Here is a 25,024-nt window from a genome sequence, read left to right as displayed (position 1 = left end):
ATGTGAAAAGAACGAGAGTATCAGACACCTTTATTTCTTTGGGTCGGATGCACACTACCCCCGGGCCCCCTTTTGGTATGAACTTTTAATTTTTCTCTCCAATATTTTAAACACTAAAGGTATAGTTGTCTTTTTTACATTTTTATAGAATATAAAAAGACAATTATATCTTCACTTTTACACTAAATAAAGAAGATTCTTTCCATTTCAAATGAAAAGGATCCAAATTCAATATGAACCTAAGACATCTAGATTCTCAAAATGTGCTTCATTTGTCTATTCTAATTCTTATGTAGAAGAGCAACTTGTACCACTGGGGTGGCTGCACGGCTATCCCGGCCACCTCTGGTGGTGACAATATTGATATCAAAGGAAGTGATTTATAATTTAGACTAATCATAAGAATCAATTGTGCAATTATCACTTAAAATTATTATGACTTTTATTACAAATTTTTGTAAAGTGATGTGACGGTCCATATAATATTTATTATGTCAGTCATTAAAATGTAGATATTTATCATAATTGGTGATACTTAGTATATCTATCTATTACAAAAATATAAACTATAACATGTGACATTTTTTTTTGGTAGAAAATGAAGGAAGAAAAGAAATTTGAATGGAAAATTTATCTTGCGATGATGATTATCGAGGAAGCTGAATGGAACTGTTACATATATATGGCGTAGAAGATTGGGAAAGTACAGAAAAAATCACATCCTGAACAAGAATTCTTCCCCAAACATGGGAGATAAAATGATTGTACTTGCCTGGAGGCATATATATATCTATGCTAGCATTATACAAACAATACCTCTTGGTGGCCCCCACCGCTACTGACCCACCCAACAACCACTTCACACGTGTCAGCCTTCTACTCGTACTCTCGTCTGGACCCCACCTCAACCCCACGCCTATCCTACCCGCCTTGTGACGCTGCAGTTCCTGAACACCAACAAGTCCACACTCTCTCTAGCACACTCCAGCTGTATTCACAATCAACGGCCCCAGATCAATCATCAGCACGAAATCTACGAATCGACGGTCCGCGTTTCATAAATCCCACTACACGCGACGTCCCCAGTTGCCAATGTCAGTGTCCGCTCAGTCCCGCCTCGAAATAGCACACCATCAATCAGATGCTCTCATCACTCTCCTTCTCTGACTTCTCTGCAACTCTCTCTCTGGAAATCTAGGGTTTCTTTACTGGTTCACACAGCTCTGATCTCCTCTGCCTATCTTTATACATAGCTGTGGAAGGGCATTTCTGTGATTGATCGCGGGGACTGTTTGTTTTGAGGTTTTTTTTGGCGGCTTTCATGGAGGAAGGATAGGGTTCTGAGAGCTCAGAGAGATGGAAAACTCGTGGCAGATCAAATGTGGTTCATCATCGACGCCGTCCATGGCTCCGTCGTCCTCGCTTGAGCCTCGGGATCAGGTAATTTTACGGTGCTGTTTTGCTCTTTTTTATTTATTTTTTTTATTTTTTATGTTGAAGCCATTTACAATCGCCTGCATGTACTTTATGTGATATTGGAGAGGTAATGGCTTGCGCATTTGTTGCTTTTGATACAATGAGCTGGTGGAAATGATAGTTTTGAGAATGACACGTGAATGATTGATAGTTATTAACATTTAGAGTGGGTATTTCGGTATTAATGGGTGTCTTGTAGTATTGGTCCACTATTGGATATTGGCTATGGCTTTAAGATTTGGGTAGCATTCGGCTTTTATCATCTGCAGCGTGTTTTCTGTCTTGCTGTTTCCTGCATATGCTGTGTTTTCTGTCTTGATGTTTCCTGCGTATACTTACGAACATACACACAGAGACATATATGTATGTGTGTGCGCGCACGAGTGTGTCACGTGTGCATGTCGTGCGTGCGTGTTGCGCGTGTGTGTGAACCAAATATCTTAGCCTTTGAACCTAATATGATTTGTAGTAAGTATTGCTGGCGAGGCTGCTAATTTTAAGTGGAACCAGGGAAGCTACTCCATAGTTTTGACAAAATGGGAAATGAATTAGTGCATAAATTGGGAAACTATGATTAGCCTGAACAAGCATGGATATGGAGATTGGAACACTTGAAGAACTCTTTGACCTTATTCTTTTGTTTATTTTGATTTTGTTTTGTGCCTATGGTGTGAGTTCTTCCTCTGATGATATAGTTTTACATGATTTAGAATGTGCAGATACACGTATGCTCTGTTTACAAGTTCGTACTAGTAATCAATAATTGAAATTTTTTAATTAATTTATTTCCTGTTTTACAAAATATATATTCAGATGAACACTGGCTACCATTATTATCCGCATGTTGGATCAGATTTAAGATCAACGGTCCTTGGAAGGATGGAAGATCCTGTTTTCTCCAACAGTTTGAATTTTAGTATCCATAGGCCTGGTTGTGCAGATCTAGGGAATTCGTTTCTGGCTCTCCTATCAGGGCCACCATCGCTATTGCAGTGTGATTTTCAGGAATTATCATATCCAAAAGCGTCTGGTTCCTGTGGTAAACTTCCTTCTAGTGGTACCGGTGTTACTGCAAATGCCTTTGGAAGTGATATTCCACTGATATCCAGTGGCCTACTATCAGAAAATCTAAGCAACCAAAATCCGCGAAATGGGGCAGATTTTTGTCCGGTGGTTTCATCCAGGGCAATGTTGAGTTCCAATTGTAGTGGCAATTCTATTTTGCATGATCTTCAGGGATCGGACTTGGCTAAGGCAGTTATCAGTCACATAGTTCCTGGTAGTGAGAAAGTGAAGGGTCCTTATTTGAGTGGGGGATGGCATAGTACAACCCCTGTAAATACTGGGAAGCTCAACAGCATGAATGTTCAAAGCTCACAGAAAATGCCTTTAGAAGCAAACTCTTCCATATCGAAGCAGTCATCTACTTTAATGAGTGGATGCCCTCGAGTGTTTTGCTTGGATACAAGTGAGTGCATGTTGTTTTCTGTAATATGTTAAATGATTCACAATGTTTGCTATTACATCCTGATATCTTATTATTTGTTTTTATTTGAAAAGCTGGGTATCTGCTTCTCAGCAATACAGGACTTCTTGGTATTGTTTGCTTGTGCCATTGCTTCCACATGTCTGTCTCTAAATTTTGTGAGGTAACATCTGCTTTGATCTCCTTATCATGAAACACATTTGCATCCATTTGGTATGTTTTTGTGCTTAGTAAAAGGTTTAATTGCTATGACTTTGCAGCATTCAGGATTATGTGATGTTAACCCTGGGGATGTTGTTCATATGGACAGTGGAGAGACCATTGCTCAGTGGCGTAAGCTGTACTTCCAGAAATTTAGGGTAAGATGTGTTAAACACTCTAGTTTTGCTTCTTTTCATGTACAGGCATGTGTGTGCATGTGGGTAAGATGTACATATTGGAAGACTTGAGTATGTGTGGGCATCGGTGTGTTGTATGTGTCACGTCCCAAACCCCTAATCCAGATTTGCAGACATGACCGACATGTTAATACCAAGCGTAACCCAATATTCACACGATCCAAACTGAATTCATGGACAAACATTTTAGTTCTTGATGTTCAGAGCATCTAAAATTTTCTCCAAACGGCTAGAAAACCATCAAATAAGAAAGACCACAAGTCTATTAAAATATCCAATACATAACAATATCCCAAGTCCTAACCACTGCAAATAAACAGAAGATTCCAGACGCAACAAACTCCAGAATTGCCTCAACTCGGGCCTAACACGTCCAAACAAAAGAAACTGAAATACAAACTGACTCAAGAATCGAGTGCAGCCCTACCGTAATTGAAAGCAAGACTGATCTAATCCAAGACACAAAGATAACCAACAAGCTCCTTAACAAACTTAACCAAGGCTTCTACTGACCCAAAGAATAATTTGCCCACCGAAGACGTAATTAAGGGTGCCCTGCAAAGTTAGTAAATTTTAGTGTGATGTGAAATTCATAAAAATATATGCATGTTAAATATTCTTAGATTGTGGCTATGCATAAAAGTTTTATCTACATATCGTGAACAATATCTCATGCCAAATAACCATTATGTAGTCTATGTTATGTGCAATCCTTGTAAGCCTGGGGTATGGCGGTTTATGATCAAGGGACCAAGTGATTATCTGGTGTAAAAGGCCTTAGTCTTCCTTTGTATACTTTTGTTTGATTTATAAAGGTTGGGAGGTATTGCTCCCATGAAATTATGTGTTGTGTGCTTGTGCTTGCACTCTAAATGCTTCCAGGGTGCTGGGGTGTTTGCTGAGACTAAGCATAGACTGTTTATTGCCATCACAAGGTAGATTGTGGTGTGAAAAACATTTTGCTTTGTGAAAATCAGTCATGTAGCTTGTTTGAGGCATTACAGTATGCATGTGTGTATTTCTAGATAAATATGCACCTGAATAATGCTATTCTGAGTTCCTGTTTGTTTCTTGTGGCATATATTCTCTTCTTCTGGCTGCTGTTTTCTGCATGTTAAAATAGAAACTCCTGCCTTTGCTTGTCCAACTAAGATCTGCTGCATTCTAGAAAGTGACAACATCTTTGCTCATTGTTGGTATTAACTAAATCATGTTAGCATCTTGGCATCTAATTTCTTGTCCCTCAAGTGCTACTGATATTTAATTTTTCATGCAGAACTGGTAGCATGAAATATGTGCATTTATAAGACTAACAGACCATTTTGTCTGATATTTTCTTAGCACCCGAATGTCCAAAATCTTGAACATTGCCTTCATACTCCCCAGTATTTGTCTAAAGTGTGAATTTGAAAATGATGGTGCAGTTTGCCTTGATATGATGTGATAGCTTCTGATGGTAAGAACCATGACATGTTTCCAAAAAGGGAAAAAAAAGGGAGTTGTGAGTTGCCTCTAGCTAGAAGCCTGTTGGTGAGGAGTTTGATGTCCAATTTTCTCATTAAGATGGCTAAGTAAATGTTTTGCTTCTCACAAGAAAGCCTAGCCTTATAACATAGGTTGGTGTCTCTAGATGTATAGATAACTACTCTAATCCAGGTTAAACTTTGCTTGAACTGGATGGTGCACATGCAAGCTGGCTTTTAACTAGGACGATGCAGTTGGACTGAAGTATTTATTGCTATAAATAGTAGGATATATATTTTAACAGCTTGTTTTTCCCTTATCTTTGGAATTGAGTGTTGTATTCTTATTTGCATGTGTTTGAAGCAACGAGAACACTGGATGGTGATGTTTTTATAATGCTTTAGATTAGGGTTCCGGAAGACCAGAGTGAGTGGGACTGGCCTGAAGGATTATCAGTGACTGCTGGCTTTGTCAAATCTAGAGTGACCAATCCCAACTTGTGCAAAAGCTCTGACCTGTCTCATCGGGTTGGTTCATCTGGAGGTTTAGTAAGGTCTAGACAACCTTTAGACCGTGTTCACTTCCCAAAGAACCCTCATACAGACCAGAAGTCGCTTGTTGATGCTTTGCAAAATGAAAAACAGAGGAATTTTCAGGATGTTGACAACCTTCTTCTCAAGAGCTCTGTTGGCACTTCCTGGAGAAATTTGCATGCTGCAGTCGATAACCAGATGATGGAGTGCCCTGTATCTAGGTGCTCGACAATGCAAAAGCTTGTTGGTACAGTAGTGGACAATGGTCGTCAGTCCATTTCTGCTTACATCGATGGTATCATGAAGAATGGAAATCCATCCACCTCCAACTCTACTTTGCAGAATGTAAAAGACCTTAGTAAAGATTCTGATGTTAGCAAAACAAAAAATGCAAAAGATAGTGCAATTGTGGGCAGGGATGCTGCTTCTTCAAACATTGAGTTGAGGCTTGGGCAGCCATATCAGCCTAGTCGTACTTCAGGAAACTCAATTCTACCTGTCATAGGACCACAGCTATTTGACAAACTTGGAAATCCACCGAAGTCATGCTTCCCATGGCAGATGATTCATAATGGTTTGTTGGAAACATATTTTTACTTAGCTCATCGTCCATGGAATATATGTTATTTTCTTGTTCGACCAATTTTCTCCATTTTCACTGAGCAACCATATAATGGTTACTTATGGAATTTTTGTTGCAGCAGCCAACTACAGGGAAGAGGATTATAGGCAATATCATCACTGTGCTGCTGACCCCTTAAATTCGAGCCTAGAAAGAGAACCAAGCCGGTTGAACTTTGGGAACCATGCATTTGGAGTCAGTCATGCTATGGATGCTGCTAGAGTAGAAAATTTCAAATGCAATGTGGCCAAGAGTTCTGTGGTTTCGCCACTTATGGACTTTAATAATCCAGCTAACAGTGTACACTCTAAAGCTAAAGATAATATGGTAAATGGCAGCGAGCATATGATGCACAAGGCACTACATCGTTCATCTCATGCTGCTGATTGTGATCCATTCAGTGTCTGCTGGAATGGTGGTAATTGTTTAGAGAGGCAATTGAATAATTCTGATTTGGACTCCCTTAGACTTACGGACAAGGGTAAGGGGGTGGGATGTGTTGCTGATGCGTCCTATGGTGCAACAGATACAGGATTTGGAAATCATAAGCAGGTGCCAAATTCAGTTTTAGGTGGAAACAGTGAGTCAGCTGTAATTGATAAGAGCCGTCATTTACATCAGTTGTCTAGTGTACCGTCAAATGCATCTGATGCCAGAAACTTATTTAGCTATGTTGAGAAGGATCCTTGTCTTGGAAGTAGCGGACAAGGTGATCATGTTCTTAGATCAAATTTGCCATTGCAAGGAGTCTCAAGGGGCGTTCCTTTGGTAACTTCAACATCTAATCTGGAAAATACTCGAGCTTTGTTGAAACAGGAGGGCACTTGTCTAAGCCCTTATTTACTTGATGAGAATCTGAGATTGCTTGCATTGAGGCAAATAATGGAGTTATCCAAGCAACAGCATGCATTATCTTCTATAATAAACCAAGAGCGAGGCAAATACAGTAGCTCTTCTAATGTACATCATTCTATTGTTGACCCTTCAACTTCTCAAGAGCAAAGGCATGGGCCTGATTTTACTAGTAAACAAGATGTTTCTGAAGCCACCATGAATTTGCTCCAATCTGCTCCTTTCAGGGGAAGTGATGATATTAAAAAAGTGCCTTCTGTGACAGGCAAGTGCATGTTTTGTTTTTTCTTGGTGAAGCAGGAATCCTAGTATTCCTCTTGTTATAAAGGAGTCATACTAATATTTTGTTTATGTAGGTCTGTACGACTGTTGCAACATCTCAACATTTACACCAGGAATTCCATTTCATCCAGAAGGTATTAGTCTGCCATCTGAACGTTCTGATGATCCTATTCAAAATGAGCAGCCTTCATTAAGGTTAGTTTCAAATATTATTGGAAGGCAAAATATTTTTACTTTGCTTCACATGTATTCTCTTGGACATTGATCCACTAGTCATAGGTCCCAATTTTATCATTTTTCACCCTATTCTTCTTAAAACCTGATATTCTTGTTACCCTTTTCTTGTATATGTGTTGCAGTCTGGTTTTGCAGTCTGTTCTGCTTTTAGAAATGCTTTGGATGGAAACACTCCACACATATTTTTGGTTCTTGTTTTTGCCATATAGTTCTTAACGCTTTGATGTTGTCTGATTTGGTTGGTTTGTTTCATCTTTCTCTTGTTCCTTGAGTTTACAGATTATGCTTTATTTAGTATTTGTCACTAGAGGGCCACACAAGTTTTGGTCAAGAGAAGAAAATCGAAAACTAATGAATGCATTGGGATAGAATATAGTCGCTGAATGGCAAAAATGCATTTGTAACAACTAACCCAAGTAATCAGAGTCTAGAATTTAAGTTGAGTTGATATGTGGAGAATAAGCTATTGATATTGTTGTGGTTTCTGGCAATGTAGAAATGACAGATGTCAAAAAAGAATTGGAAGAGCAGTGGTTAATAATTTGTAGTGAAAGCAATGAAACTTATGAAATGCTAATCGTGACTATGATGAGCAGTTTTGTACTGAAATATCATAAATGAGATGTGGCAAGTGATTAGTAGGCATGGCAAATAAGAGCCGTAGTCTTCTTGATTAGAACTTTCTCCAATGTGTGTTTCTTTTGTTTGGGAAATATTTTGTTCTTATTGTCAGAAGAACTAGTGGAAGGAAGCACTGTCCCTTATAATCGTCCTTGGGCTTTTGGATCAGATTGTCTTCTAACAAGATTTGTGATCATTTTATTAGTGGTTTGCACTCTTATGTCAGCCTCTATGAATTGATACAAAGAATATATATATTAAATGTACATATACATGTGTTAAAATTTGTGTGAGAGGGAGTCAATCTTTATGAATTGATCAAGGACTTGCTGGTGGTAAGAATTTGTCACGTGATACTTGTGTACGTAAAAATAGATATTTATTTGTTTATACATTACTGAATTGTGTATGTCCCAGGAGAGAAAGGGTGAGAGGGGGGTGGGGAGCAAGCTTTAAGAGATCCAATCACATAGGCAGACTTCACTTTTTTCTGGGGCCTTGTTATTTCTCTACTAATTTAAGTTAACACTTAGCGGGATTAACTGTTTACCTGGCTACATTTTCTCTCTCTCTCTCTCTCTCTCTCTCTCTATACCTATGTGATTGGATCTCTTAAAGCTTGCTCCCCACCCGGAGAGAGAGAGAGAGAGAGAGAGAGAGAGAGAGAGAGGGAGGGAGCAGACTGACAATATTCCCTGAGACAATTTTGATTCTGTTTTTGTGTAGATAAAGAAAGAGAGAGAGAGAGAGAGAGAGAGAGAGAGAGAGAGAGAGAGAGAGAGAGAGAGAGAGAGAGAGAGAGAGAGAGAGAGAGAGAGAGAGATTGGTTCACATTAGCAGACTGACAATATTCCCTGAGACAATTTTGATTAGGGAGGGAGGGAGGGAGGGAGGGAGGGAGATTGGTTCACATTAGCAGACTGACAATATTCCCTGAGGGAGGGAGGGAGGGAGGGAGGGAGGGAGGGAGAGAGATTGGTTCACATTAGCAGACTGACAATATTCCCTGAGACAATTTTGATTCTGTTTTTGTGTAGATAAAGAAAGAGAGAGAGAGAGAGAGAGAGAGAGAGAGAGAGATTGGTTCACATTAGCAGACTGACAATATTCCCTGAGACAATTTTGATTCTGTTTTTGTGTAGATAAACAAGTATATCTGAACTGGTGAGGCTCTAGGTATGCCTTTTAATCCATATCAATTGTGCTCTTTAAAGCTTATAAACTCGCTGCCTATTTGTATTTTTTCTACTGGCTTTGTAAAAATGACAATATAGATCCCTGTTATATGTTTGTCTGAGGTCTGTTGCCACTAACTTTTTGTTCTGGTATTTAATCTTTCAGATTTTGCAGAAGCGATAACAATGTAAGCAGACCAAGTGAGCATGAAATATGCTGTCAGAGAGTTCCATATACATACTATCAGGGCAAGTGCAGCTGTGAAGCCCGCACAAATTGCTTGGGAAGAAATGTTGATCCAAAAGTTGGAAGCTCTCCCAATGCTTTCAAGGAACAGATGGGAACTGGCAGTGGTGAAGCCTCGATGATCTTGACTTCCAGATTTGCTAAAGATCCTTTTCTGCTAAGGGATACAAGTATTGCCTTAGATCAAAGTGGAAAGTTGAATGGGAAACTTAATAAGAACATTGTCTGTCATGCTTCTCAGTGGAGAGACGTGCCAACCAAGGTGAAAGGGGTTTGTGATGCTACAGTTGTAGCCCGGTTGGCTAATGTATTCGATCGAAGAGAACATGATGGCTGTCAACTTGGAGATGCTTCTGCTAAGTACTTCAATGAAGCGATGCAAATAGCCGACTCCTTGAAAGACCAAGAAAATTCAAATGTTTCTTCGGGATGTTCTGGCCCTGCTGTTACTCAGGCATCCATTGAGGTTAACAATATAGACTTTTCTACCATTGATGCTGGGGATACTGGAGATGTAAGCAATCATATAGTCGATGAAGGATCAGGCATTGATAAATGCTGGTCATCAGATGATGCACTTGGAAGTGAAAGAAGTGCTGAGTTCCTTGGCTCTTCTTGGAACATTAAATTGAGAAAAGAAGGATCTTCCCATATTGTAAATAATCAATCTCGTAGTCTTCTTGATGAGCTTAAGCTCATAGATTCCTTGACATGGAAGAAAAGCCGAAATCAAATCCATGGTGGGCATCCAATCCATACTGGGCTTGCTATTGGTGGAAAAAGTAATTCATCACAAAAAACTGAGAGTGGCTTGAAAATGGGGAAGAGAAAGAAGGCAATAAAATTGAAGATGCTGAGCGCATCATTTCTCTCTGCTGGACCTTCTCTATTACCTTATGAAAATCCCACCTGTGTTGCCACTGCCGAGTTGCCCACCCGTTCATCCAAAGATGGCCATACTTCTGGTGCTTGTCTTATTCAACCTAAGTCTAGAAGTAGATTGTCTTCAGCCAAAACATCCTCTCGTAAAAGAGGAGCGAGGGAAGATGATTATCAGACAGAACTAAATTATGATACTGACTTTGGTAAAAACCCTGAAGTTTCAGCAAGAAAGAAGTTGAGAAAAGATTTTGCTTCTGATGCTTCCAGGCAGTTTCGGATACAAGAACCGACTCATGAAGAAGCTGAAAAAACTGAGAAGTATAATTCAGTAGGTTGTATAGACACATCTTCTAGTCCACAAGTTAATGTGTGTTTTTGGAAGGCAAGACCCGTAGTATCTGGAAAATATGGTGAAATATCTTGTGGAAAAGATGTGTCAAAGCCAGCAAAAATTGTTCCTCTCAGCAGGATTCTTAAAACTGCCAGAAGATGTACTCTCCCCAAAAGTTGCAAACCTAGATTGACTTCCATGAGGGAGTTGAAAAAGACAAACTCTACTTTAATTGATTTATCCTGTGCTAAATTAACTGGTTTGAAGAATGAAGAAGACAATGGAAGTCATAATGTTGCAGTTTGTGATAAAATGAATCGCGACTCTTCTATGGAAGAAACATACAAGGCATGGTGCAGTGATAAGCAATTTGCTAAAAAGTTGTCCATTTTGGAGAAAGAGAGAGATGATAAAAGTGAGAAAGATCGTAGTATTCTAGACAGCAATATTCATGCTCAGTTGAAGCTCAAGTGTAAGGAAATTCGCAAGCGCAGCATTTATGAGCTGACAATTAAAGGTAAAGCTAGAAATGTGTACTTTTTATTCTCTCTCTTTTTTTTCTTTTTTTTTCCTCAATCACCATGTTCCGCCGGATTTAATAGAAATATTCTGTTTAAAGTCTAGGATTTTAGCCTAATTGACTCCTAAGTTGGTTGGTCTGAAACTGACAGTTGCTTTTCCTACATGTACCTTTTAAAACAGATAGCAAATATTGTATGTTTTTACATAGTGCTCATGGAATGATGGATTACTTGAAGTCCACACCCCCTCCCTTTTGTTTTTCTCTCCACAAGGAAAAATAGATTAAGTCTTTTATGTATTTTCACCCTCCTGATTTCTTCTGATATATTCCTCTCAACTATCTTTATTTTCATATATTTAGATTGGATTTCTGGAATCAGAACTTTCTTTAAGAGAGCCAAAGAACTTATCACTAGTTTTTTGAGTTGAAAATCTCTGGACCTGAAAATGGGTCCCTTTTTTTGAATTACTCTATATATTGATCATGACAACTTTAAAAATCAAGTTGTATACCCGTGTGACTGTTTAGGTATCTGACATATTAGCAATGTGCATTGCCTTCACCCATTATGGTGAATGCCTTACTACCGCTGCACTTGCCCTGTTGCTGATGCTAACACTTCTAGGAGGGTTGACTAGGTTGTATCACTAGTTGGTTGATGAACAGTTGTTTCTCTTTTTACTAGCTAAAAAAAGGCTTCTTTGTCAAGTTGTATGTGCGCATGACCTATCTTTTTTGATAAGTAAAATTTAAATCTTTTGATAAGTATATGCGCATGCCATATCAATCTTTTTATATTGATATTCTATTTTCTGGGCCTCTTGCTATGGGCTGTATCTGTTTACAGAATTGATATTTGTTCATCATCAGGAAAGAAATCTATTTCCAACACTATTCCCTTTACGAAGATTCCAGATTGCACACCAGAAATGAAGGTGCCAAAATTTTTGAAGAATGCTGAAGATAGCAACCATGATTTACGCACAGTTTGTTCTAACAAGTAAGCAGACGATTGATCTTAATTTGAACAAAATTGTGTTTTATGTACTCGTAACATATCAGATGTTAGAAGCTAACATAGATTTTGATTTTGGATGCAGTTTATAATTTGGGATAGTTTACTTATGAGCTGCAGTTTTAGATCTGGAATAGTATAGTTATTATTTGATGGATATTGGTTTGGTCTTAATGGATTCTGGTACAGATCTATTCAAGAGCATAGGTGCCTGTCCATTTCAAATTCGGATGCATTCTGCTGTGTTTGTGGAAGCTCAAACCAAGATGATATTAATTGTTTATTGGAGTGTGGTCGATGTTTAATTCGAGTATGTTTCCATTCGGATCATGTCAATTTGAGTTTCTTCCTGGTGCTTCTAGCAATGATTCAATGATATTGACAATGCATGCTAAGCAGGTGCATCAGGCTTGCTATGGTGTTTCCAAAGTACCTAAAGGCCGTTGGTTTTGCAGACCGTGCAGGACAAGTTCAAAAGATATTGTAAGAAACATGAATATTAACACTATAGTTTGTTATCTAACTCAACTTGTCAACCCCCTTCACTAGTAGCTTTTTTTGTGCTCTCACTCTCACACACACCTACCCAACCCACCACGCGCACTTGCTCACTCTTGCTTATTGATATGTAAGTATTGTTTGTTATCTGAGGTTCTTTCCTGCCATGATTAATGCTGCATCAGAGTGGTCAACTGTAGACCTATATGGTAGGCACTGCTACATTGTGGCTGCACGCAACTGTGTATCTAGCGTTTTACTTTTAATTTCACCTTTCATAATGGAAATTCTAGTCTCAGTGATTCTATTTAAGTTGTATTCAGTAGCTGTATTTCTTTTAAAACTCATTCCAAAAGTGGTATCCACAATCCGTGTTTTTTTGTTTTGTTTTGTTGTTTTTTTGTTTTGTTTTTTTTAGGATTATTGTTGAATTGTATTCAGTAGTGGTTTCTTTTAAAAATCATTCGAAAAGTGGAATCCAAAATCCACGTATTTTCATTTATATGATTACTGTTGAATTGGAAATCCGATAATCAATTCCTATATCATGCACTTGTAAGTTGAATACTTGATGGTCTGTATTGGGTTATGCCTAGGAGAGTTGTAGGTTTATTTGCTTGTTGGTGGAAGGCAGGCAGGTCAAGGAGTGATGTAGTTTGGAAGATAGTGCCTATTTGCATTCTTTGGTGTGTTTGGAAGGAGAGAAATATTAGGTGTTTTGAAGACTTGGAGAATTTCATGGAGGATATTGTTGCTTCGTTTTTTCTTATGTTGTATCTTTGGACGGAGGCTTTTTTGTCACCCGTGTCTATTAGTTTCTCTGATTTTCTTGTTCGTTTTTCTTTGCCTTCTTAGGTGTTTCCTTGTATATACTTCCAGTGTACTTAGAGGGGTACCTTACGCTTTTTATAAAATTTCATTTACTTATCAAAAAAAAAGTTGAATACTTGAATTTAATCTTAATATCTATATGCATGTTCTACAAACCCACAACTGCCACCTTCTATGATGGTTACTCAAGCTCCTATCCCCTTGCTGGCTGATTATTACCCATCCTGTTAAAATGTGGTAAGAATTCACGCTTAGTTTACTGATGCTCAGTGGAGATAAGTCTGGGCTTGGTGATCTCAATAATTTTTTTTTTTTTTTTTTTTTTTTTTTTTTTTTTTTTTTTTTTTTTCTAGTTTCATGTGCAAACTGATCTATAGGAGCCTTTAACCCTGTTGTTTGTCTATGTTTCCAAGACTTCTTTCCACTTTATCTTGCTATGTTAGTCAATTATGAGAACTTAGCTACTAAGTTTCTCTTAAATCTAGTGACCGGAGGGTAAGGATCTGATAGTTTGGTGATGAATAATATGGAAATCAGTAAACTGTTTGCTTTTTGTATGTAGTTTTGCTTATTGTTGACACCAACTTAAGATAGGCAACCTAACTGCTAGGTGAATTTGCTTTACTCTTCCATGTATGTATTTTGTGGTTCTCTAATGCCTTCGTTATTTTGATTTATTGTCACCCAGGTTTGTGTACTATGTGGTTATGGAGGTGGGGCCATGACTCGTGCACTGCGAAGTCGCACAGTTGTGAAAGGCATTCTGAAAGCTTGGAATGTTGATACAGATTGCAGAAACAAGAAGATGATTTCTTCTGCTGAATCTTTACAGAAGGAACCTAGTGTGTTGCATTCCTCAGGTTCTGTACTTGAAGGGAATTCATTTTGTCTTGTACAACCTGTAAATATCAAGTCGTCAGCTATAGAAGTGAGGAAAATGGATGTGGAAAGACAATTGGATGTTCAGAAGGACTCCCTTTGTTGTGTTAGTAATTTAAAAGCACATAATAGCATTACAGCAGGACTACTTGATTCTACAGTTAAGCAGTGGGTTCATATGGTTTGTGGGCTTTGGACTCCTAAAACACGGTGCCCAAATGTTGACACCATGACTGCTTTTGATGTGTCTGGTGCTTCACATCCCAGATCTAATGCGGTGAGCAATTAAGCTTAAGAACACTTTTGGAAAGAGTATGGTAGCTTATGCTAGTCCATACTTAAGAAGCTAACATGGATTTGGAAATAGTTGTTAAGATAACTTTATTGTTATGGTTAGTGAATTTTCATGCTCATATGGAAATTGCCTTATGCTCTAATCATGTGCATTTTCTGTATCTCATGATACATAATGGTAAATTTCGTATGTAAAATCCAGCATCTTGACTGTATTCATACTTGTGTTGAGATTAATTAGTGTACTTGTACTTGAGAAGTCTTTATAAATGAATTAGAAATAAAGAATTCTAACTCAATCCAATACACATTTATGCTTCTGTCACTTCAATTTATTTTTCAATAGCTTTTTCCTTGTTACATGGTCAGAATGTTTTAGTAGTGCTCTGTATGTTTATTATTTGTTTTTCCAGGTTTGCTCTATGTGCAATCGACCAGGTGGCTCATGTATAGAGTGCAGGATTGTGGGTTGCCATATTCAATTTCATCCATGGTGTGCTCATCAAAAGGTTTGTACTCTTCTTTAATAGTTTAAACTTTACATTCATGTTGCATCTGACGTTTCTTAAATTGATATATTAGGTGGCCGTGTAGGTAATGCTTTTCTTTAAATCTAATGGTTCCTTTCACATCTTCTCGACATTTTCACATAGGTGGCATAGGACTTTGCTGAGTTGACTTGTCTCTATTATTTCTTGTGGGATAGTTTCTATTATAAGTGGCTTAATGGTTTTCATCAGTTATTTAGTTATGCATTCTGAATAGATGTGTATTAATCGAATAATTTAGCTATGGTAACCTGGAAAAGCTTTCCTGACATGCTACAAGTGACTGATTTATAGTGTGCTTTCCGAGGAACAAGGTAGCTTGCGTATTCAATATGCATCTATTAGCATGTCTTGACCTGCCATTTTCGTGAATTTCGCTTACATGTTTTAAATTTTTATTTTGTTAGTATGTTTCCTGTTGCTTTTCCTGAACTTCTTTCACTTTTTAGTTAATGTCAAGTTTATGCAGAATAATTTATTTCCATTTATCAAGAAAAATGATTGTCATTGGTTCTCTTCTTTAAGTCCCATTCACCTTTTATGCATATTATGCAGGGTCTTTTGCAAAGTGAGATTGAAGGTGTTGCTAATGAAAATGTTGGTTTTTATGGAAGATGTGTTCTTCATGCCACATATGCCACTTCTGAGTCTTACTGTGATCCCATTAACAGTGAGATAGGTTGTCAGGGAGAAAAGGAGTTAACCTGTGCTAGGACAGAGGTATTTTGTCAATTCATTGGGGTATTCTTTTAGAGGGTTGTTGGGGTTGGGGGGGTGTGCACTCTTCTCTCAGAGGACTAAGGCTTATATTTTATTTATTTTATTTTTTTTCATACTGTTGTAGGGTTACAAGGGTCGCAAGCAGGATGACCACCAATGTGATCTTTATGGTAAATCAAAAGGCAAGGGTGGATGCCTTGTTCCTCAGGAGCAGTTAAATGCTTGGATTCACATTAATGGGCAGAAGCCATGTACACCGGGGCTCCCAAAGCTGGCAATATCAGATATTGAGTATGATTGTCGGGTACATTCAATTTCTCAAGTACTACTCCATTATGTTGGTATATAGAATTAGTTTTGTAGAAGATAGAGTTGTGTAAATATTCCCTTCCATATTGTCTCTTTCTATTTTTATTGCAGATTTGCTAATTGAAATTTAAGCTCGTTTCAAAACTAATTCTATTGGCAGATGATTATATTATGTTTTACCCATGTGGCTATGTCTGCTATAGCTTTTTCTATTTCGGTGCAGAAGGAATACGCTCGTTACAAACAAGCAAAAGGTTGGAAACACTTGGTTGTGTACAAGTCTGGCATACATGCCCTTGGTCTTTACACATCTCGGTTCATTTCCCGTGGTGAAATGGTTTGATCCTTTTGTCCCTTAGGATGTAGAACCACAAATATGCTATGGATGGAACTATGATATGTTTTCATGTGTCTATAGGTTGTTGAGTACATTGGTGAGATTGTGGGTCTACGCGTGGCTGATAAAAGGGAAAATGAATATCAATCCGGGAGAAAACTTCAGTACAAAAGCGCGTGCTACTTCTTCAGGATAGATAAAGAGCACATCATTGATGCTACCCGCAAAGGCGGGATTGCTCGTTTCGTGAATCATTCATGCCTGGTAATTGTCTCACTTCTACAGTTCAAGGTGAATTTGCTTAGGTATTTAGCTATAAGTTAATGATTCATGACACGCTATCCATTATGCAATAACTTTAGGATATGTTAAAATTTCTATCATATATCTGAAATATGGATTTTTAAATTTTACTTTTGTTGAACTAGTCATAAACTAGTCTTGGCTGGTCGTATTGGGTTCCAGCTGCTTGTTAGGTGATCAACAGTAGCGAAATAAGACTAACTGGACGAAGAAACCCACTTGTTAGGCATTACCATTACGAAATCTTAAAAAATTGTAAAATTTTGACCAATCAAAATTGTGTTTCCATAGAAAGAACAAGAAGGATTATAGAATTTGGATCTATATAGTCGTATTTTTTTGGTAAGTATATTCAGATGATTGTAAAGTCAAGGTTTTCTGGCTTTCCTGAAATACTTTTGATTGAAAAAGGTTTTTCTTCAATAAATTGGCTTTCATGAACTTGTGCTAAGAAGTTATTTTTGGGGCAACCATTCTGCGCTTTTGAGCTCAATTTTCTTACTTGATTTTGAATTTATGTGAGCAGCCCAATTGCGTCGCCAAAGTGATTTCTGTGAGGACCGAAAAGAAGGTAAGTTGGGATTCAGTTTTAACCCTCATTATTTTCTCCATGGCTGCTATAGTTCATTTTTTTCTGTAGCTATGGTGTGGAAGGAAGAATGGCACGGATTTTTCTAGGTGCCTTATACTAGTTCACATGTATAGTTTGGACACCATGGTTAACAGGACTCCAAACTATGCAGGGAAGACAACACTACTTTTGACATTATTTTTATTGTGTTAGACTTGTTTCGAGCTCCATTACCTGCTCATATTAATTGGAGGTCAAAAATCTTGTATCCTTAGATAGCACCATTTGCACTTACAAAAATAAAAAAATAAAAAAAAATAGCACCATTTGCATTCTAAAAAAATAACTGCCTCTCTCAATTGAAAGATAAACCTCCAATTAATGTGATTATGGCCAAATTTATCCATTTCAACATATTTACACTTCATAATTGAAGTCCCACAGAAATATGGTTGGTAATATTATTTCTTTAACTTTTCAATAAAACTTTATTTACTTATCAAAAAAAAAAAATTAAAAAAAATAAAATAAAATTATTTCTTTAACCAAAACAGGTTCCCCAAGCGACCATGGGATGTCACTATTAGATTAAATTGCATTGTAGGGATGGAACTGGAAGGGGGTTGGTAAGGGCTGTCGCCCCCTCCCTTCTAGTTACAAATTTGTGTAAATATATAGTTAAAATATTTATGTGTTTATGGTTATTTTTAGACCGAAAAATATATAGTCAAGGTTTTCGGCCTAAAAATTAAGTTTGGCCCCTATCAATTTAGACTTATCCCTTTATTAATGTTATGGCCCCTCCTGATAATAAATCATAGTTGTGTCCACCCTAACATTTAGTTTGTATTATGTTTTGAAGCTTTGGTAAATGCCTGGACACCGGATTCTTAATGGTTTCTTGTTTGCAGGTTGTCTTTTTTGCAGAAAGAGATATATTTCCTGGTGAAGAGATCACTTACGACTACCATTTTAACCATGAGGATGAAGGTAAGAAGATTCCGTGTTTTTGCAATTCAAAGAATTGCAGGCGCTATTTGAACTGAGATCGTATAAAACCCAATTCCTTGTAAAAAGAAATGTCATTTTTTTGAAAAACCATTCATATGGGTTGTTAACTTTTGGCCTCTGCTGGCATGAAATAGGATAGGTTGTCCGTTGTAGTCCTGAAATTTTCTTGTGGCAAGTAAATATGCGCAATTACAAGCAGAAGCTATCCTATCTTTGAGGGAATCTTTTTTGATAAGTAATCTTTGAGGGAATCTTATGGTAGATGTCCCACTCAATTTCCTTCTCTTTGGTGTGCATGTGCGTGCGTGCGGTCATTTTCAATGCAATTCACAGAATGCCAATGCTCATTACATCTCTATCGTTTGTATTAAGTTCCTTTATTCACATTAAGAGAATGTATATGCTTAAATAAATACTTCACAGAAGGGTAGACCCCCCCCCACCCCCACCCCCCCCCCCCCCAAAAAAAAATAAAAAAATAAAACCCCTATACCTGTCAATGCTGTTGTATTAACTGTTTACTTTGAATTCCTTGTTCACATTTGGTTTTGTTGCTATGAGGAAGTCATCTAGAGAATCACAAAGAAAATGGCAAAAATGTAGAAAAAGTATCTCTGTTTCTGTGCTAGGTCATTCTAACCCTCCAAATTTTTGCCTTCACCCCCTCAAGAGATCATAAAAAGAGTAATGCTAGAAAATAAAAGGTAGGTTGGTTGGAACTGTCGAATCAGCCGTGTGAGATAAAAATATATGATATAGGATTACTCCTTAGAATGCGCCACCTGCTAGGAGGCATCTCTTCTGTTCCTTATGTCGATTACCCTTAGATTTCCAGTTGCACCAGTGTTGTGTTAACTGTAGCTTGCATTAATCTGGTTTTGTCAAAATATTTCCATATACTGTACGGCAAACACAAAAATGGGTCCATATGACATGAATGAGATTTCTGAATGATTTCGATTACAGATTATTAGGTGGCAGAGAAATTAGGTATTTCATCCTTGATAATTAATCAGGGGTTCTCATTACGTCAATGACATCATGGAATTAGGTGGTGAACAGCACACGAAATATCAAATATGAATGGCCGTGAGGCCCCTTTATATGAAACACGAATTCAAATCTCACTTTTTATAGAAAAACAATTCATCAGATAAACATGCAATAAAATGGTTTAAAATAAGAGTAGTGATTCACTACCACCTAAATATACAACTTTTCACCACTTTGTCTATGTGGCAAGGTGGTCCCCCACTTTAATTTATTTTTTAAAAATAAAAAAACTCAAAAAGTAGTGGGGGACCACCTTGCCACATAGGCAAGGTGGTGAAAAGTTGTATATTTAGGTGGCATTGAATCATTATTCTGAAGAAAAAAGTGAAAACAATAATTTATTAGCATAATAAACTGCATAGATCTATACGTAACATTATTATACATGAGCCAATTTTTGGACTTTCCAACCATACAAGGGGGAGAATGTGATTGCAATCCAATATTAGAAAAGAGATAAAAAGCCCACAAGCGTGTTCACATATATGGCATCTGTACGTATACCAAGCACCCATACCTTCCTCAACCAAGACACAGACCTCTTCTCTACGACCCCCAATTTGGAATGTTTGCCGTGGCCTCGTTGACCATTTTCACCAGGGTAACCTGCAACGCATAAACTTGCTTATCGAGGGTCGATGGTGCAAAAATAAAAACTTTGAAGAAATGCTGAAGCCTCATAAAACAATATAATTACTTGAATCTCTCCTACCACTGTTGAATGACAACTATATTTTGTTGGGGTATATACGAAAGAAGGAAAGAAAAACTGCCATTGATCGCCCCCCACCCAAAAGTAAATTGAAGGAGTGGATGAGACCAACTAAATAGCATCTGACGCCCACTTCAAAAATAATACTCAAAAGAGTCAAAACCATAGTGGAGCTGATACGAACGAGAACACTTATTTCCAGCACTCTGATCGGGATCCTATTCTTTTTGCTATTAGGGTCCTCTCCATTTCAAATGAAATTTATTTCATGGTCAGAATTTAAAGTTGGTGCATCTAACGGTGTACATGATTTCACATTATTTAAATTTTTTAAAAGACGTGCTAATATTGACTTCATATATACTATTAAGATGCATCAACTTTAAATCATGACCATGAAATAAATACTATCGAGGATCGTTGTACATTGGAAGTACCTAATTTTGTATGATTATGCCAAAAAAATAAAAGGGGTCAACAACTGCCTTTTTGCCCCTTACTCAAGAAAGATTTATTTAAAAAAAAAATTAAAAAAATTGTCCAATACTCTAGGCAGAAGTGTTTTCCAAGGAAGATGAATAAATAAAAAAACAATGGGACTTCTGCATACGATTTTTTTTTTTTAATGATGGGAACCTCACCAAGGCAAGGCCCTTTGAACCCACCTCTGGGGAGTAAACCCCAGATATATGACCCTATCCGCCAGAACGTGTATCGGGTAATCCAAGGAGAACTCCTAGTGCAGAATCAAACCCAGGATGTCCGAGTTTGCGGCTCATCCCAAGCTTGCCTTTTGACCACTAGGTTGCACACTCACAAGTGCTTGTGCAGATGAATTATACAGCAATAACCTTGGGACTTAAATAGTAAGATAGAACATACCACGCTTTCTGGAACACCATGTGGAGGTGGCGGAAGGTTTCTTGGTGGTGCGATATTATCATAAGATCTTTTGTCAAACCTCCATTCCCCTATCTTTCCATAGGTTAATTCCCCCTGAATATCAGAGCATGCAAAGTAGATAACATAAGCCAAATAAATAATACACAAGTAAAACATATTTATCTGCTCTTTTCTCACAAACTGTAGACAGGAAAATTGTCAATAAATCCAAAGCTGAAAACCACTTTCTTATGCCTTAAAAAAACCTTCAAAAAGAAATCCTGAAGTATTTCCTCTCTCTAAAGAAACATAATTTGCAAAATATATGAAAACTCAGTCCCAAAAAGCCTACCTTCATATTATAATCGCATCCATAAGTGTAATGAATTATGAGCTTCGTGCCAACTTCTGTATCCCATGGGGGCTGATAAACATCACAAAACAGGGAACTGATAGTAACTCCAACAGTAGCAGATTAAATACAAAGAAATATTAGTATAGCAATCTTTTTTTCTACCGGATCTTTAATTACCCTTTATTGTACTATTAGAAAGACAGATGCCCAACATTAAGAAATGGCAGAAGATGCCAAGGCAATTAGCGCGGTCAAGCTTGTATCCACAAAATCAAAGTACACTAAAATAAAGAATAATTCCTTTAATTCTCACCAGAGTTCAAAGGTTCAGGATTAGATAACCATAAAGGCAGCAGGAATCAAACAGAACTTGGAATAAAAATAGAAAATTCAGCAATGATCTCAGAAAAGTTCAAGATGACTAATATTGGGAAAAAGAAAAGAAAGGAGAAAATGTTGCCATTCTCGAATAATTGAGAATGTTTTTGAAATAGAAAACTGCAGTAATTACTAGTAGATTAGTGAATCTTTTGAGATAAACAAGGTATGTGCACCTAATAAAATGAGTATCTTCTGCATTAACTTTCCTATAAACTGTTCTGGCCTGAGAATTAGTAATTAACTTTCCAAATTAATATATTCTACATTATAAGCTCAATAAAAGGAATGATAATCTCATCGTACCTGAATCATGAAGTCCTTGTACAAGATGTTACCAACGCCATGCCAAGCAGATGCAACAGCATAGGCATACCTATATTTAAAGTAAGTTTGAGAGTAGATGTCAGTTCAGGATCCTCGGCAGGGCCACCCAAGAGACCAACAAAATATTGAGTTGGTTAGAGAAAGCTTACATTTCAAGCACCCAACCAAAAGCCTTATCTGTTTCAGGATCCTTCTTCATTGCCAAGGAAACATTCATCCAAGTGGGAGCAATCTTCTTGAGAGCTTCCTATTAATGTTTCATAAAAATCAAGAAAGAACAAAGAAACCAAAATAAACTACCATTACTTACATTAAGCCAACTCGCGATACATACCTTCCCAACTATGACAGGAGAATTCCCTATTGGGTCGATGTTAGTTATCGGTCCCTTGTCCTCAGGAAAGTACTTCCTCAGTACTGACTCATACTTCTTAGGTTCAATATAAAAGAAAGGAAATGCAGCTCCAAAACCATCTTTTGATAAGTTCGGGATGGGCTTGACAATGATATGATCTGGCTCCGACATCAGTATGTAGCTAGATACATCATATGAATAGTGTACATTAGGTAATATCTTCTTCTTAAAAAAAAAAAAAGGAAAAGGAAAGATCAACTCATCAAATATTAAAACTAAGTTGTTATGAGTCACATACTCTTCTTTAATGTCGGCTTGTTCAAGCCATTGCACAAATGCCCATGGTCTGTTGAGGACTATATAGCCCTGTGATTGTGAGACAAGAGATACGAGGCAAATAGAAGGTAAGTTCTTGTAGCAATCAACAAGAATAGAGGTGAAAGAAAAAGAAAAAAGAAGTCGTAAATCCTCATTTTCGAGTTCATAGTTTACCGCTCACATCTATGGAGAACTCCTATACTTGAGTTAACCAAACAATCAGTGAGAGAAGGGCTGATGGACAGATGACTTGGTACTCATGGGCCAAAGAACTTGAAATGTCAGACATTACAAGGCAGCAAATTCTATAATCTCCCATATGCACAAGATGTGGTTCTCAAGTTTTGCTAAACACGCCTAAGTTCCTCTAATGTTTTGGATTAAGAATAAAACAACCCACCATCCCATTAATCCAGTCGTTTTGAAGGTAAATTTTATGCATCTACAATTAGTTTGCAATATTTAACAGACTTCTGCTCTTTGCAACCATGTCTCGCATTTCTAAATCCTAAAAAATAGAAACTTTCCATTTCCTGCCTTTCATCAGCAACCAAATAGAGCCTCAAGCTTTTCAAAGTAAAAACCATTCGCATTTCCCAACAAAATTCAACAACCTTCCAAGCACCCATGAATATCTACCTCAAAACTAAAACCCCCCCACAACACAAAACCCAATTAACTAGAAATCTCCGAGAAAGACACTTGTAAAAGCAAAACAAACCTGGTCCAACCCAGAAGGGAGAGGCTGGGCAACAAAGGTGGGGATCTCATCCATATGCTTGTCAGACTTCCCAGAGTGCAAGATCCTGGTGAACCCACCCATGTCGGAGTTGGGTCTGTCCTTGAATTTCTTGAACCAGTAGTACATCACCCTGCACTGCCATGTGTTGTACACGGAGTCCGAGGCGGTGACCGCCGTGTGGAACAACCTCCTCTTCGAACTGGGCCCACTGCCTCTTCCCGATCTGTCTACCGGCATCTTGATTACGGGGTCCACGGAGATCCTCGACGAAGAAGAAGAAGATCGTGATGGGCCCGGGAGCTCCTGCTTGAGAGGGGCATTGGCTGAGATGATTATGTTGTATGTGATCAGAGCTATCGAGAAGGTTACGAGTAGAGTGAAGAAAGTGTTTCCACAACCCATTTTTTTTTCTCTCTCTCTAATTCCACTCACTCCGTAGCTCTACTCCTCTTTGTGTAACTGTCTTTACTGTATATATTCTCTGTACAGAAATGCAGGGAAGGGAAGATGAAGGTGGCGTGTGCATAGAAAAGTCGTCGTCCTTAGCACTGCAGTGGTTGGAGATACTCGCTGACTCGTTCGATTTTCCTCTCCCCCTGTCTCTCTCTCTCTCTGCATTTATTTATTTATTTTCTTTTTTCGTTTTCTCCTTCAATCATTCTATCTCTCTCGAATTACAGATATTTACGTCCTTCAAAAAAAAAAATTACAGATATTTACGCGTACGGTCCAATGATTCTTGGGCTTCACAATATTTTCACCCTATTCATATGAGAATGTTCTCTCATTGGGCGAGTCGGCCCTAAATGACACCAATAAATCCGAAGAACACTTTTGTCCTGCAGACCAGAAACAAGAAAAAAAAAAAAAAAGATATTGTAGATTCTCAAATGATATAAATTAAGGCCGTTTATTGTATCGAACAGAATTAAAAATACTACTTCTTAAAAAGATGACATATTGTTAATGAGAATTAAATATATTTTATCAATATTTCGCACTTTTATATCGTTAAAAAGCTTTAATCAATTTTTTTTTCTTCTATTTACTAAAGATAAAACATCTCTTTAAAAATAAAGAAAAAGTCTTTTTAAAGGAAATAATTGTTTAGTTGCCTTCGCAAAATATGGCATTTTTCAGCACGTCCAATACAAAGATCAACCAGAATTCACTACATTTGAAAATCTAAAGAAATTATAATAAATCCTAATCGACCCAAGGAAGCAATACTAGTATTTGCCATGAAAGACGTCAATGGGTAAATCAAGCTAATTTCGGCATTTTGAAACCGAACAAAGCTTCTTTTTTTTTTTCCTTCAAATTAGGTTAGAAGAATTAAACTGCATGTACTCATGTGTTTAATGCTTCGTTTGGTTTAGCGTAAAATAATTTCGGCATTTTACGGTGTTTAGTAGAGGCGAAAATAATGATCAACGAAAATCATTTTCGATTTAACC

The 25,024-nt window shown here is 37.5% G+C and overlaps 2 protein-coding genes across 4 annotated transcripts; one reads left to right on the top strand and one right to left on the bottom strand.

Moving 5' to 3' along the window:
* The first annotated feature begins 967 nt into the window (after positions 1–967).
* LOC133870389 (uncharacterized) lies at positions 968–18,680 on the top strand. Of its 3 annotated transcripts, none has more exons than XM_062307500.1 (19): positions 968–1,440; positions 2,290–2,944; positions 3,037–3,125; positions 3,223–3,321; positions 5,229–5,931; positions 6,062–7,096; positions 7,188–7,308; positions 9,313–11,123; positions 12,000–12,129; positions 12,334–12,454; positions 12,544–12,627; positions 14,162–14,629; positions 15,060–15,155; positions 15,750–15,914; positions 16,039–16,218; positions 16,447–16,560; positions 16,642–16,824; positions 17,390–17,434; positions 18,346–18,680. In XM_062307500.1, the coding sequence occupies exons 1-19, from the start codon at positions 1,357–1,359 to the stop codon at positions 18,478–18,480; spliced, it is 6,318 nt and encodes a 2,105-aa protein (XP_062163484.1). In that variant the 5' UTR covers positions 968–1,356; the 3' UTR covers positions 18,481–18,680. The 3 variants fall into 3 exon arrangements, with proteins under 3 accessions (XP_062163484.1, XP_062163485.1, XP_062163483.1); XM_062307501.1 differs by having other exon boundaries at positions 6,059–7,096; positions 16,450–16,560; XM_062307499.1 differs by having other exon boundaries at positions 6,059–7,096.
* Positions 18,681–19,819: 1,139 nt separating this feature from the next.
* LOC133870785 (hydroxyproline O-arabinosyltransferase 1) lies at positions 19,820–24,219 on the bottom strand. Its single transcript, XM_062308005.1, has 8 exons — positions 23,547–24,219; positions 22,806–22,873; positions 22,487–22,688; positions 22,302–22,399; positions 22,132–22,201; positions 21,445–21,516; positions 21,093–21,206; positions 19,820–20,104 (listed from the first exon to the last, which is right to left on the bottom strand). The coding sequence occupies exons 1-8, from the start codon at positions 23,967–23,969 to the stop codon at positions 20,045–20,047; spliced, it is 1,107 nt and encodes a 368-aa protein (XP_062163989.1). The 5' UTR covers positions 23,970–24,219; the 3' UTR covers positions 19,820–20,044.
* Between the last annotated feature and the right edge of the window lie 805 nt (positions 24,220–25,024).

This window comes from Alnus glutinosa, chromosome 6 (genome assembly GCF_958979055.1).
Source record: "Alnus glutinosa chromosome 6, dhAlnGlut1.1, whole genome shotgun sequence".
Lineage (NCBI taxonomy): Eukaryota > Viridiplantae > Streptophyta > Magnoliopsida > Fagales > Betulaceae > Alnus > Alnus glutinosa.
The sequence above is the reverse complement of the archived record's forward strand: the minus strand, read 5'-3'. Positions and strand labels throughout refer to the sequence as shown.